At 41.3% G+C, this 14,755-nt stretch overlaps 1 protein-coding gene across 1 annotated transcript in view; it reads left to right on the top strand.

The window, feature by feature from the left end:
- elp4 (elongator acetyltransferase complex subunit 4) overlaps nucleotides 1-10,275 on the top strand; it is a 48,496-nt gene extending 38,221 nt beyond the window's left edge. The window contains exon 10 of the mRNA XM_058089123.2: nucleotides 9,922-10,275. Within this exon, the coding sequence (XP_057945106.2) occupies nucleotides 9,922-10,050 (129 nt within the window). The 3' untranslated portion in view covers nucleotides 10,051-10,275. The remainder of the gene's footprint in view (nucleotides 1-9,921) is intronic.
- The last annotated feature ends 4,480 nt before the right edge of the window (nucleotides 10,276-14,755 follow it).

Raw genomic sequence — 14,755 nt, 5'->3', positions numbered from 1 at the left:
GAAATTCACTTATCGCATTTGGGTCTGGAACCAGTTAACCACGGTAAATTAGTGATTACTGTATTTTATCAGAATAGTTGACCTGATTTCATATGCATTTTTGGTTGTTTGTTAGTTTATTTATTTTTATTATTTTAATTAATTCCAAACAATGTCAAAGGTGCCAGCTCCTATAGGGGGCTTTTTCCAAAGAGGGTATTACATGCATTTAGCACTGTCTCTCTTCATTTTTAACTTTAGCTTGCATGTTCCTCAGGCCCTGGCTCACTTTGTAATGGCTTTAATAATGCGTAACAATTAACACTCAGCCGGCGCTCTAGGTTAACGGCTGGCTAAAGCGTTTCGGGCTAAATAAAAAAAAAACATAGTGCATCAAAAACCTTGGGGTTGTGTGGAAAATGGAAGGTGGTGAATTTTTTGACAGGGCAGCAGAGGTGATGTCTCATTGCCCCTGACACCCCGAACACCCTAAAGGTGGCTTGGCCAACAGTCCACCCAGGAAGGACCTCACCTTGCTATAGCTAAAATTATACATGCACCTGCCCGCAGGGAAAACAGCGTACTAGAGATGAGAGCGGTGGTAGAGGTGTAGGTGTGGGGGGGGAGAAGCAGTAGATAGGAGGACAAGAGGATGCAAGAGACTTTTGCAAAAATGAATATCCTAAAATTAGCCTAAAACAGACATGCAGCGGGGAAACTTCAGTCAGCATCAAAATATTAATTCTAGGCTTGTTATTCTTCTTTTGCCTTTTTTGAAACACAGCCACGACCCCATTAGGAGAAGTGGTAGAGAAAATTGATGGATGATTGTGTCCGTTTTTAGATGAAAAGTTTGGTCTATGTTCACGTAATATGAGTCTGCACCAGAGAGGAGACAGTGAATAGGTCAAATCGAGGTTTTTCAGAGTGCTTCAGAAGTTCAGTAGATTAGTGGAACAAAGCAGTGCAGCCTCAGGTGATTCCACAGAGAGCATAGGAGCTACTGTGTGACTTTGAACAAAGAAGCACAAAAAGGACAGTGAGTCGATGTGAGTGCATATGTTATCATCAGCTGTTTTCAACTGTTCATGTAATGTAATGCATACAGTCACACTAATCACAATGCCTTCCATCACAAATATAGAAAGTATGGGGCATGCATGATATTCTGACTATACATTTATACCGCAAGCTCATATATAAAAGAAAAATTTGCATCTATTCCTTGAAAGCAGCAGTTTTGTCCCAGTATCTCAAGACGGAGGCTCCAATAGAATGCTAACAATTCTGGATGCTCCCCAGTGGCAGAGTTCAGGCTGTTTGCCTGTCGACTGACGTGCAGTGAATGGCCTTAGAGGCTCTAGGCTGGTCTATGTGTGGCCCGGCTGGTCCAAGTCAGCAGTAATGACTAGCTTTGGCCAGCATGCCTGTTAATGTGAATGGGGTTACTCAGGGCAACACCTTTTCAGCTGGGTCCTATGAAGTCCCCAGTATGGTGGTCTTTGTCCGTACAAGGGCTGTCCTCTCAGCAAAAAGGGCTCCTTTTTTGTGAGCACTATCAACTGGTGATGGATTATACCCACCCCCGTTTATTCATTGGGACAGATTAACAGACACGGATGCATGCAAACATACACACACATACTCATACATGCGGGCTCTCGCAACGACACCAAACGTTGTTTTGTCCAATTGTGTCTTGGATAGATGAAATCTACACAAATAGATGAGAATATCTATAACATATAACAATAGAGATATTGTATATATTTTATTTTATTATTTTTTACCCAAAATATACCCAAAATGGGTCTCATCTGCAGGTTTCAGAACGTTTTTACCATTTTTTTGTTGCTCTTCTAAAGCATCCACCCAATGTTTTTTTTGTTTTTTTATCGTTAAATCGGCATAGCGCTCTCATTGTAAAATTTGTTCCCTCTTTATATTTTTTTGCTGGCACATGTCTTCTTCTGCGAGAATGATTAAGCTCTTCCCAAAGGGTCAGTCACATATGCAGGCTGCCACAGTAACCTCCAGGTGACCCCTAGATTTGTCAAATGTTATCCTGGTAAAGTTTGTGCTGAAGACGAGAGAGATTTGGCGTGTTTATTTACAGTACATGACTGAGTTTCACAAATGTTGTGGAAAGCTTGCTTTGCAAGACCTGCAGAGCCCAGAGGTAAAGTGTGTGTATCTGCTCTTTTTTGTACGATTGGTGGGTGGAGACTGAGTGCAATTGTTAATATTACATGACCAAAGGTCCATGGTAATGCTGTGGTTTTTACTTTTTGGTGGTTTGCAGTGTGGGAAGAGACTGGTATTTTATTGACTGGACCTGACAAAAGTATATGGACATTTCCATGTAAATACTGAAAGGCAAATAGACAGTGTACGTGTGCATGACTACGGTTCTGGCATGCATAGTGAGTTTTCAGACAGATTTTTGTGAACTGTAGATTGTTGACAATGTTGGTTTAAAAAACCCCAAAGAAAAAGGTATCTGAATCATTGTCCTGTGTCTCTGCGAAGTGTGATTTTTACAACATGGCATCTGTATGGTACTAGAAAACCTGCTCCTACCAGATGTGTCAGTGATGCCTTAACCTGAGGACTTTCATCGTCGGAGGGATGAAATGTGTGTTCGAGGGTTGGAGGGCGCAAGAGGTCCCCCAGATAGTGCTGTCATAACCCATGCAGCCGCTCTCGTTGCTACGGGCCTATGTGTAGTGAAGGCAGCACTTAGATATGTTTGTACTCTACGCCCTCTATCCCGCTCCCTTTCTCCTTTGGCTCCATGTCACCCCAGGGGTAGGACCAGCACTTCCTGGCTGTGCCCAAGTCCATAACACCAACTAACCCCCTCCCCCTTGCTACCCACTACTGCTCGGGTCAGTGTGCCCTCGCCTCCCCAACCCTGTCAACCTACAGCGCCCACAGTCCATACAGACAGTGGCCTGCAAAGAGAAACAAAACAGATCTGAAAAGAGACCAAATGGCCCCACACAGCGCTCCCTGTCAAAGGCCTTGACAGGCCAAAGCAGAGGCACCCCCTCAGAGGAGGACCTCGGTTGAAGATGCTGACGACAGAGATAACAAGTCAAGTTGTTATGGTACAGCACACTTACACTTTGGCCCCTTGTTTGCCCGTTTTGCTTATTCAGAAACGCTGTAGAGCTAACTAACTGATTACCATGCATGTCATGCTTAGTAACATGACAGATGCTATCAAATGCTGTTTTACATCAGTCTGTGGACCGTGAAGGGTAAGTGGAGGGGGCGCCTGCTACCTACTCAAAAGCAATAAAGATTCCATTAGATTTAAAACATAAACATGAAATATTTTCAGCCAGTCAATTTCCGGTTAGGACATGCTCACTTAAAATGAAAATCAGTTGTGTTATTAGTCACTTCCCATTCTTTCAGTGTTTGGGAACATAATTACACTAAAATGCTTAGTCATCCTTCTGTCAGGCAAATTAGCCATGAAGCAGAAGACGTTTCTGGCCTGTGTGACATACGTCCCACTGTCTTTACAAATGGATTATTTGGGATAAGGAAGCAGGTGACAAGATGACCAGGTGTCCTTCGCTGAAGAAAAGAGTCTTTTCAATCACAATTTGTATGATTACAAAAGAATTGGTTGAGAATGTATGCACTCTGTGATAAATATAAGCAGCCCTGGATAAATGTATGCACTGTAATAGCTGTGAGAATGAAGCTATAGTAAATGAAAAGATGTAAGACGATTCAAGTTTGGAAATGACAAACACCTAAGGTCAACAGGTGATTCCTTATGCAAGGCCATGGATCAAGTTGCACTCTTTGTTACCGCAAAAGAAGCGGAAGGTAGAGCTTTTTTCCTCTGCTTTTGTTTGCTGTGGGTGAGTTAGAATTACCCAAATGACAGGATTTTGACCGGTGCTCTTTCTGCATTTTTTTTTCCTGTCAAGGTAGTGGAAGTATTCTGTGGAACGGCTGGGATAAATGGGATGATGCTGTGCTTCTCAAATTGAAAAGCACATCATCTCATTATGTTGGGGTTAAAGCTAACATGTTCCTCTGGATCTAGCAAATGATTTTCCCACACAATGGGGTGTAATTTTATCGGCGTGAGGGATTATGGCACTGTGAGGCAATTTAGTCCGCAGATAGGAAGCAACTATGGGAAAGTTTGACATTGTTTAAATGTACTACTATTGGTTGTCCCGACTGGTTAGTTGTCACATGTATTTAGCTGACTTTATCAGGATAGTGTTGAGTTTCTCTCATTTCACTGACTACTATTATGGCAGAATTATTGAAGAGCTTATATACTGAGCAAATGGTGAGTACAATAGTTTGTGCTAAGTAGGTATTTAATGGTAAATGTTGTGTCACTTCTGTTATTTTTCTCCAGTCCCTGGTTAATCTGATTTGAACGGTCAGACCAGTCATCAACAAAGTGTTGGGTTTCCCATAGTTTTAAGATGTACAGTGACATGGGCCATTTGAAAGTCTGGCTAAAACACTATGGGAGAAATGACTCGTTAAAAATTAGCACCTAATACTCTGATCATTAGCAAGCCGTTACCACTGGTGGAATGCCTTTGATGGCACTGCTTTGTGTGTAGGCGGTTTCTTCTTAAGCTCCAGCAGGGAAATGTCTGTTTTAGACTGTGAATGTAGTGTATCCACACTTGGATCATGACGCAATGGTTATAGAATAAACAGCAGTGATGAACCATTAGACGGTGCTTTAATCCCGACAAACATCCGCCACTGTATATTTAGGCGAGGAACAACAAGCAGCATGAACCGCCATATTCTTTAAGAAGAGGCACTTTGGGGTGATTGGTAATCTGAATGGAATTGCCCATTGTGGGGTGATATTAGTAACCCTCTTAGGCAAAGCTAGTCTGTGGGCTGGCCCCGAGGGCTCATTTCAAGTGCTTAATGCTCGTTTGGAGCTTTGTCACCTCTCAGCCTGTCGCCAGCATGGCCGCCCCCCAAGCCCCTCTGGCCACGCAACGGAGCTGAACCACTGCTCGCCACCAGGGAGAGAGCTCTGACATCACACTTTTTAACACGGTCGATCACGTGCATATTCACATATACTGCCCTCTGCATCGCATCCAATGGTGTCATTTCCCGCCGTCCACTGATATCCAGCAGCATCCCCCCGCCTCCCATTAGTTCCTCCACCATCGTGAAGGTTGCCAGGCAGCCGGGAAAGACTTCACTCACATACACCCCACGATGCCTCTGAGGGTTTTCCGGATGTCCTTGTTTACACCATGGAGCGTGCACGTCGTTGGGAAGCAGATTCCCAGATCATGTGTCTTAAGCTCTCCACTGACCTCCGTTAATTTGGTGTCAATGCAAATGTTCGTACAGGCGTGGCCTATCACCTTTAGCGAAACGTGGCTATTCCATCCGTATTAGCCTGGAGTATTGGTGGCAGGCGGTAACTAGCCTGGCTTTTCCCTGAATGTGCCGAGCCGATTGATTGGTTTTGTCTGCTCCTCCCTTCAATTTTGATGTTACCATTGATTGTTCTCATGTGGCCCTGAACTCAAAGGTTAGAGGAGCTGAGCCACACTTCTGGATTGCTTTGACCTTCGCTCTGCACATGCTCAGTGGGCCCACAGAGCCCAGAGCCAAACACATGCAGCTAAGCCAGGACTGTGGGTGCGTGACAGCCAGACAACGGTGTGATGTGTGATATCTTTTTTTTTTTTTACTCCCTACACCCTCTGAGGATGATGTATATGTGATTGATTTTCCTCCATCCCCGCTCGCTAGCGTGTTTCCGCTGCAGTGCACTAAGCAGGACTGAGTCCAGGCTTGATCAATGCATTGTTTTTCTTTTTCAATTACACTTGACTGAGCTAACGACACGAAAGGTTACGCAGGTGAGGTTTGGCAGGGGTTGGAAGAAGTAGCGTCTGGAGGCCCCCTCAAGGCCAATATGTGAGTCTGCGGAGGAAGAGCACAGATCTCGGTGTGAGTTGAAACCATCCGCTAATTCATCATATCTAGAACTCGCTAGTTCTTCATTGTGAATTTTCACCAAGCAGGTTTTGGGTTCTCCATTTTAAAGGTTTTAAATATTATATGACACGGTTTCCACCAGTATGATAAAGTAGCGCACTAAGGGGTTACATCCCTGCCTTTGACACTAAAGTGCTTTCTGATGTGGGGTTCAGTCGGTTTTCTTTAATGTATGAGGAGCTTGTTTCCAGACCCGCTCCATGTGTAAAGTGCCTGTAGACAACTTGGCACTATATAAAATGATCCCCATTTTTCAAGACCCGTTGTTCGACAAAATCAGAGGAAAAAAAGTACAATAGGAATTTTTATCAGTGAAAAAGCAACTAGTAGATTTTAATTTTTACGAAGCCACTGGATTGTTGCATAACTCTACTTCATTGATCACACATTTACATGAGTTTTTCCTCTTTCTGAATGGAATCTATCCGAATGACTTTTCCGAAAACAATGGTATACATGGAAAGGAATAATCCAATCTCTGGTCTACATGCGCCGCTGTAATCAAACAATTCAAACAAGTCAATGCGCAGTAAAAAGTAAACATCGACATCGAGTTTTTCTTTCACATGTTGGAATAATTCTGTATTGCTTTAATAAGTTTTTCATCCGTCCAGTCTTGAAATTTATTTTGGATCAAAAACAAACTTTCCACAGCAGTCCAGTGCTGATTACTCGCCTCCATTTTTAAAACTGAGGAACGTCTCTAGCTGCGTGTTATGTCATATCTGAGCGTGGATAAAAAGGGTAAATTCTTTCCGTTGGAGCAAATAAACCAAATGCAAGTGGAGTATTTGGGTCCATGTATACGTGGCTAGTGTCTCAAGAGCCTTATGACCACAAACGTGGATATGATAGCACCACTCGATGAGCCAGACTTCAGTATCTGCTCACCACTTCATGGGCGACAAGATTACAACACATCTTGGTATACTGTACATCTTACGATAGCTACTGTATGCTAGTGTTGTGTCCCACTCTTCAGTGTTACATTGTTGTATCTGATATATGGCATCTTTTATGGAGCATAGTTGCAGTTTATATGTAAAAATTTGATAACATGCACAGTAACCATACACTGTATCTATCGGTCGCTGGTGTGGGTAGGTGAGGGGGAAGAAAAGCTCTGACTTTTTTTGGAGACACTGGTTGGTTTGCTTGTGTGAGATGACATTTTTTTAGGGAAATTGTATATTTGAGTCAATACGGTCAATAAAATTGACGTGATTAGCATAATGGTGGAGCTACCATGCTGCTGCTCCATGGGTTGGTCAATGTGAGTTGACACAGTCCACAATGGACTGAATGGACAAAGTTATTTTTTATGATATCAGCATGCAGCAGAACCAGTGTCTTCATCTTTTCTGTCCTTTTAGTGTGTTGCACCACGATGACATCGCTATACCTTCAGTAGAAACACAAGACACATCAAGGTTTACCATTCCAAAGCACCCTTCTTAGTCCCGTGTAACCTCATCTTAACCATCCTACATGAAATTATAGGTCCTTCACAGTGTCTCAGTAGTCACCTGTCCAACATAATCTGCCGGGCGGCATAAAGGCCACTGCTCTTGTTTCAACTCACAAAGGACTCGAGTTCGCCGAAAGCAGACCTCTTGAGTTTGACGCCTCCATGATCGGTTGACCACAGTAGCAGGAGGAAGAACAAAAACTCCATATCAGACTAAAACATCAGGGAATACGTTTTGCAGTTTTGACTCTTTAGATCCTTTAAAAACAGCACACTGAAAAAGAAGGAAGCCGTCTACCCTTTAGGGGTGAAGAGCATTGCGTACTCCTGATTATCTCTTAGTAATGACGCCGTTAAAGCCTGTACCAAAACACCTAGTCATTAGCAAAGAGATAAGTATCTATGGGAGTCTCCTAAAGCTGCATGTCTGGAGGGGGTAAGGACACAGTGGGCAAGCCAAGCTTTACAGGGATGGGCGAGGGGGGGGGGTGTTATGGGGGAGATGTGAGATGCAGGCTTTGACCGGGAGGTTTCAGATGTCATGGCAGATTCTTTCAGGGGAAAATTACAGGGTTCACCTCCTCTTGTAGCCAGGATGCCTTCATTCTGATTCCTCTGTAGATGCTCAAGCTGGCCAACACCGTTGACACTTCACTCTCAGAGCCTCTTCAGCACTTTGTTCATTGGAGGGCCATCAGGCGCTTTTTCTGAAGAGAGGAGTGTAGCCCCGCTTAAGCTTTATAGCAGTTAGCGTGTTGGTCTTAGGGGGCTTTACACGAGTGGCCCTCATTAACCTCTTAGCGTCTTTGTGCTCTGAGTTGGCACAGGGCTGCTCGGCAGATAAGCTTTGCTGTGAAACAAGTTACTCAGCGAAAACGATCCATTCCACTGACTCCAACGGTCATACGTGTCAGCTCACGTGCATTATTCATGCGCATTTGGTCTGAACTTCTCAGGGTGCCTTGACGCAACAGCGACCTAGTCATTTGTGAAATATACGTACAAGAAAAGGAACCTGCAAGACCAACTGAAACCACCGTAGTATGCATGCCAGGCCAGTAGTTGGCGATAGCAACACCACGCTAAAGTGTGTCATCCACAACAGTCATACCACATTTGAGTGCCATTTACCAGTACAGGGAAAAAACTAACATCTAAGCAAGATTACATGCAGTAGAACCTTGGTTTTTATTTCACATGCACTGATGAGGCCTTCAAGAGCACTGCGTAATTGTGATTGTCAGGTGAATGGGTTTTTCTGTAATTCATTACGTCTACAAAAAAAGTTGCAATTTCAGAACTATGATAAGGAAGCAACGTCTTTATTATACGTGAATGTAAATAAAGAGAAACATTGTAACTTTAACTCTTAATTGCTGCATTTAAGTATGCTTGGAAATCCCACAATATTCACTTAAAACGTGAATTCAACTTTGAACGCAACTCGTCATTCCTCATAATAACACAGTTGAAGTGTGATTCAAATATCCTGTCCTATCTTTCTTTCAAAAAATACACTACAAATATTTTAGACAGTGTGACATGGTGATTAATCGTGATTAATTAATTTGACCGTGTGATTAATCTGATTAAAAATTGTAATTCATTTCCAGACCTACTAAAAAGATATTTTTGTCCTTACTGTCTTATATCAATTTTTCTAAGTAATACGTAGTGCAATATGATATATGGTTCTTAATTTTCCCATATTTGACTATGTTTCAACGATTTTAATTACGTTTCAAAAGTCCTGCAATCATTTTTCGTTAAACTTTTCCTATGTACACAAAAATATTGTTCACATCATAATCTATCAGGTGCATATCACTCCAAAAAGTGCGGTTTAATTGTCCAAGGCGTCCAAAAAGCAGTCAATATCTGGTGTGACCACCTTTTGATTACCGTATACTCCATATGCCACACCTAAGGTGGATGAATTATGAATGATGTATGCTCGATAACACAGACTTGGACAGATTTGTGAACGATATTGGAGCGAAAACGGCCTTTTGTGTACGTAGAAAAAGTCTGACATCCTTGAGTTCTTGCTTATGAAAAATACTCTGCTAGCGTATGCATTGAAATGTTGACAATGCCGTCGTCATGTGACCTAAGCGCTGCTGTTGTCGTCTTGTGAATGCATCTTATGTAGCATACACAACACTTCAGAGCAGCTCCGTTCTCTCTCTCTCTCTCACACACACACACACACACACACACAGCTTCTATGAGACGTAACAACGAAAGCTCTCTGAAGCATTTTCCAACACGCTAGCAGGACTGTGCAGAGTGCTGAAGCATCTAATGCAATTTCAAGGCAACATGACTCTGTGAATAAACATCTCTGAAGGCGACCATCTACTGTACGTTGATCCACTGTGGAAGTGCGTTTTTGTCAGTCAAATAACCCCCCCACACCCCCCTCCCTCTTCTGATTTGTACAGCGACTCCATTTGCCTCCTGACTTGTCTGAGACGGTGAGTCGTGTGAGCAAGGGGGAGCTGGCAGGAGCAGCCATGGCGGCCTCAGCCTGCGGCTCGGCCACCTCCGGCAACAAGCGCCTGGATTTCTAGTGCGACCAAAACTTCTTCCTGTTTGCCATGACGACCTGCCCACGTGATGCCCGGACACGTTTCATATCATTTCAAACTTCTTTTTGTAGTTTTCTCACAAAATAAAACCCTCTCAAACTACACAGGCTTTGTGTTCACTCTCATACAAGCGTAAAAAGAAGTTCATCACGTATTAAAAGACTTCTCCATTTTGTTGACACTTTTTCTTTCTGTTTGGGTAACACAAAAAGCCAAAGAAAAAGCGATACTCGCAGATCAGTGATGTTAGAAGAAATAAGTCAATCCAAATGGAGTCTGTTATGTTATGTTATTCCCCTCCCAAGTAGAAGACAAACTGGTGAAATAAAGGTTGCTAAGGAGGAAACTAACCTAAAGTGCATGTAAATCAAAACTGGGTCTTGGGTTCTAAAAGGTGGCAGGGGAATTTTTATTCTTCCTGCCACCCACTAAGTCTGTCAAAATGATAGCACAAAATAAACCCAGTTAAAGAAAAGAGTGGAAATCAGTGGACCAGTGGAAGGCCAAAACACAAAATCCCACAGAGCACACTTTATTCTCATTAAACACCAAGAGAGTCAACTGAGGGTGTTGACTCTCAAAAAGAACTGCTCAGCAAAGCTCCTTTTATACCCGCCCAGCCCTGCCGATTACTATCACCTTCAGCTGGGAGTGGACGCCACAGGTGCTTCCACTTGCTCCTAACGACAAGGGGATTCAGGTGGGGGGGAAAAAACAAAACTCATAACGAGTTGCACAAGAAATAGTTCATATTATATTCAATTTTTCACCCTGGAGAATTCACTACTTTCTCAACTCATGGAGTAAAAATGAAAACTTAATGCGGTGTTCTCATGAGAATAGTACAATATGAACCAAGCTCCATACTACATTACCCCACAAGCTAATTATTATTAGGAACAACTTCCTTATGAATAAAGTCATAGTATTATGCTCTCAAATTAATCTATTTATTGTGTTTCTATGCAATGAATTTGATTTTCTCCACGTGCATTGCCATGGCCATTTTGGATTACAACACAATTCTCATAAAATGCATTATTTTGTTTTAAGTCTTCCAAAATGATGACATTTATTATCGAAACAGTAGAACTTTTTATGTTCTATTGTCTTTATTATCGGAAAATGTATTATTTTTATTCTGTTAAAATTTTGATTCCCCGCCCCACAAGACTTTGGTCTTTATTGCTGAAGAAAAAAATGTAATAAAAAGGATTATTTTATCCTCATAAATGTTATTCTCATAAAGCGATTGTACTTCAATCTTTATTCTCTGGAAATTCCAACTTTTTTCTTATAAAATTAGGACTTTTTTTCCTGAAGAACATTATATATTTATTCTCTAAAAATAAGACTTATTCTGCTATATATGTTTTTTCATAAATAATATTTATTATAATTTATGAAAATTCAATAACTTTTTAAAATTTTGACTTTTTTCTTTTTTCAAGGAAAAAGTTCTGGGATAATTGTGGCTTTTTTTCTCATAGTTTAAATGTTGGTAAATTCATTATTATTGTCATCAATTACATACAGTGAAGAAAATAAGTATTTGAACACCCTGCTATTTTGCTATTTCTCCCACTTAGAAATCATGGAGGGGTCTGAAATTTTCATCGTAGGTGCATGTCCACTGTGAGAGAGATAAACTAAAAAGAAAAATCCAGAAATCACAATGCATGATTTTTTAACAATTTATTTGTGTGATACAGCTGCAAATAAGTATTTGAACACCTGAGAAAATGAATGTTAATATTTGGTACAGTAGCCTTTGTTTGCTATTACAGAGGTCAAACGTTTCCTGTAGTTTTTCACCAGGTTTGCACACACTGCAGGAGGGATCTTGGCCCACTCCTCCACACAGATCTTCTCCAGATCAGTCAGGTTTCTGGGCTGTCGCTGAGAAACACGGAGTTTGAGCTCCCTCCAAAGATTTTCGATTGGGTTCAGGTCTGGAGACTGGCTGGGCCATGCTAGAACCTTGATATGCTTCTTACGGAGCCACTCCTTGGTTTTCCTGGCTGTGTGCTTCGGGTCGTTGTCGTGTTGGAAGACCCAGCCACGACCCATCTTCAATGCTCTGACAGAGGGAAGGAGGTTGTTCCCCAAAATCTCACAATACACGGCCCCAGTCATCCTCTCTTTAATGCAGTGCACTCGTCCTGTCCCATGTGCAGAAAAACACCCCCAAAGCATGATGCTACCACCCCCATGCTTCACAGTAGGGATGGTGTTCTTCGGATTGTACTCTTCATTCTTCTTCCTCCAAACACGCTTATTGGAATTATGACCAAAAAGTTCTATTTTGGTCTCATCTGACCATAAAACTTTCTCCCATGACTCCTCTGTATCATCCAAATGGTCATATGCAAACTTAAGACGGGCCTTGACATGTGCTGGTTTAAGCAGGGGAACCTTTCGTGCCATGCATGATTTCACATCATGACGTCTTAGTGTATTACCTACAGTAACCTTGGAAACGGTGGTCCCAGCTCTTTTCAGGTCATTGACCAAGTCCTGTCGTGTAGTTCTGGGCTGATTCCTCACCTTTCTTAGAATCATTGAGACCCCACGAGGTGATATCTTGCATGGGGCTCCACTCCGATTGAGATTGACCGTCATGTTTAGCTTCTTCCATTTTCTAATGATAGCTCCAACAGTGGACCTTTTTTCACCAAGCTGCTTGGTAATTGCTCCGTAGCCCTTTCCAGCCTTGTGGAGGTGTACAATTTTGTCTCTGGTGTCTTTGGACAGCTCTTTGGTCTTCGCCATGTTACAAGTTAAAGTCTTACTGATTGTATGGGGTGGACAGGTGTCTTTATGCAGCTAACGACCTCAAACAGGTGCATCTGATTCAGGATGATACATGGAGTGCAGGTGGACTTCTAATGGGCAGACTAACAGGTCTTTCAGGGTCAGAATTCTAGATGATACACAGGTGTTCAAATACTTATTTGCAGCTGTATCACACAAATAAATTGTTAAAAAATCATGCATTGTGATTTCTGGATTTTTCTTTTTAGTTTATCTCTCTCACAGTGGACATGCACCTACGATGAAAATTTCAGACCCCTCCATGATTTCTAAGTGGGAGAAATAGCAAAATAGCAGGGTGTTCAAATACTTATTTTCTTCACTGTATATGTCTGTAAATTATAATTTTTATTCTCATCTGTGAAAAATCTTGAAAAATTAGGACCTTTTTTCTTTTTTGGAAATTACGTTTGTAATACATAATTATATATTTATGCTGTAAATTACACATTGGATTGTCATAAAAATTATTTTTTTCTTTTATAAATAAATGTTCATTTTTTTATTGTGCAACAAGTATTACTTATTTTCTGGTAAAATTGAAATCAATAAAATTTTGGTAAAATTAACATTTTTATTCACATGCTCATCAGAATGGTGAGCTGTGTGTGTGTGGGGGGGGGGGGGTAATAGTGCGCAATCATGCATCATCCATGACTGTTGTACCCGATTCATAGGATATCATAACTTATAAAAACCAATGTAGTCCAGCGACTACAGTAGTTCCTGCTCCCTGTGCTCCGACACGAGGCAGCAAAATAACTCTGTGCCACGCTATGGCTCCTCTTCCTCGCTTTTTTCCTCCCCCCCGCTCCATCTTTGCCATTGTCATTGTTTCTGTAAGCGTGCTAAAGCAGCAGCAGCAGCCAGCCACGGTGGATTGCCTGACCTTTTTCCTCATTGTGCGGCACGGAGACAGCTTTGTTATGTGCCGCAATGGCATTTGTCTGCATTCTTAATCTTTAAAGGAGGAAAGGAAGAGCGTGAAGGGCCGCGGATTCGACATCCAGAAACGATGCGGTCAAAGGTCATCATCTCAATCAACACTGCAGTGAACAGACTTTAAAACTTTTCAGACACAATTTTACTGTACAAAATGTTTTTTATAGTTTTCACAAAATACATTTAGAAAGCTCCATTTTAAATAAAATTAAATTGAAATATTTAAGAGACAGCGTGTCCACGTTTTTTTTTTTTTGTTTTTCATATCTCCATTTACCCAGACGTAAACCCAGTATGTGTCCATGTTCTACATACACACTGAAATCAAAAATTCAAATAAAATAACAAAAATAAAACAAAAAGAGCATGACAGATGATGCTAGAAAACAAAACAAAACAAAACAAAACAAAAAAAACCTTCCCATGGTCTTCAATTATAAATAAGGAACCTCAGGTGTCGGCCCAACAAAACACAAGACTAATATGTTTGAAAATAACCAAAAACATGGTGTACTAGATGAAATACAAAGGCTTTGGTCTGTTTTACAATCAACAATGATTAAATCTGATATGTACTTGTAAACAACTGCCAAACACGTTAAGTTTAAAACTCTTTGTCAAGCAAATGTTTAATCATAATTATAGGAATTAAATATTTCTAGTTGCACACATTTTTTTTATTTTGACCATAGGACACTATAATACAACTCTAGCTAAGAGACAAATTGTACCTGACCCTAAAGAAATGTACTTTATGATGCATGGAACATTTAGAGGATATTCTTAGAGGGAGGGGGGGTAAATGAAATCAACTTTTATTGGAGATTTTTCTCTCTCTCGTTGTCTCTCGAAGATTTCCAGGGAAGACAAGTACTTTACATAGAAAGAAAAAAAAGGGGGGGATTATTATTATTATTATAGCAAAGACGCA

This window comes from Doryrhamphus excisus, linkage group LG13 (assembly GCF_037039965.1).
Source record: "Doryrhamphus excisus strain RoL-2023G ecotype Guam linkage group LG13, RoL_Dexc_Guam_v1.1, whole genome shotgun sequence".
NCBI classification, from domain to species: domain Eukaryota; kingdom Metazoa; phylum Chordata; class Actinopteri; order Syngnathiformes; family Syngnathidae; genus Doryrhamphus; species Doryrhamphus excisus.
Note: the sequence above shows the minus strand (reverse complement) of the source record. Positions and strands in the feature narration are given on the sequence as shown.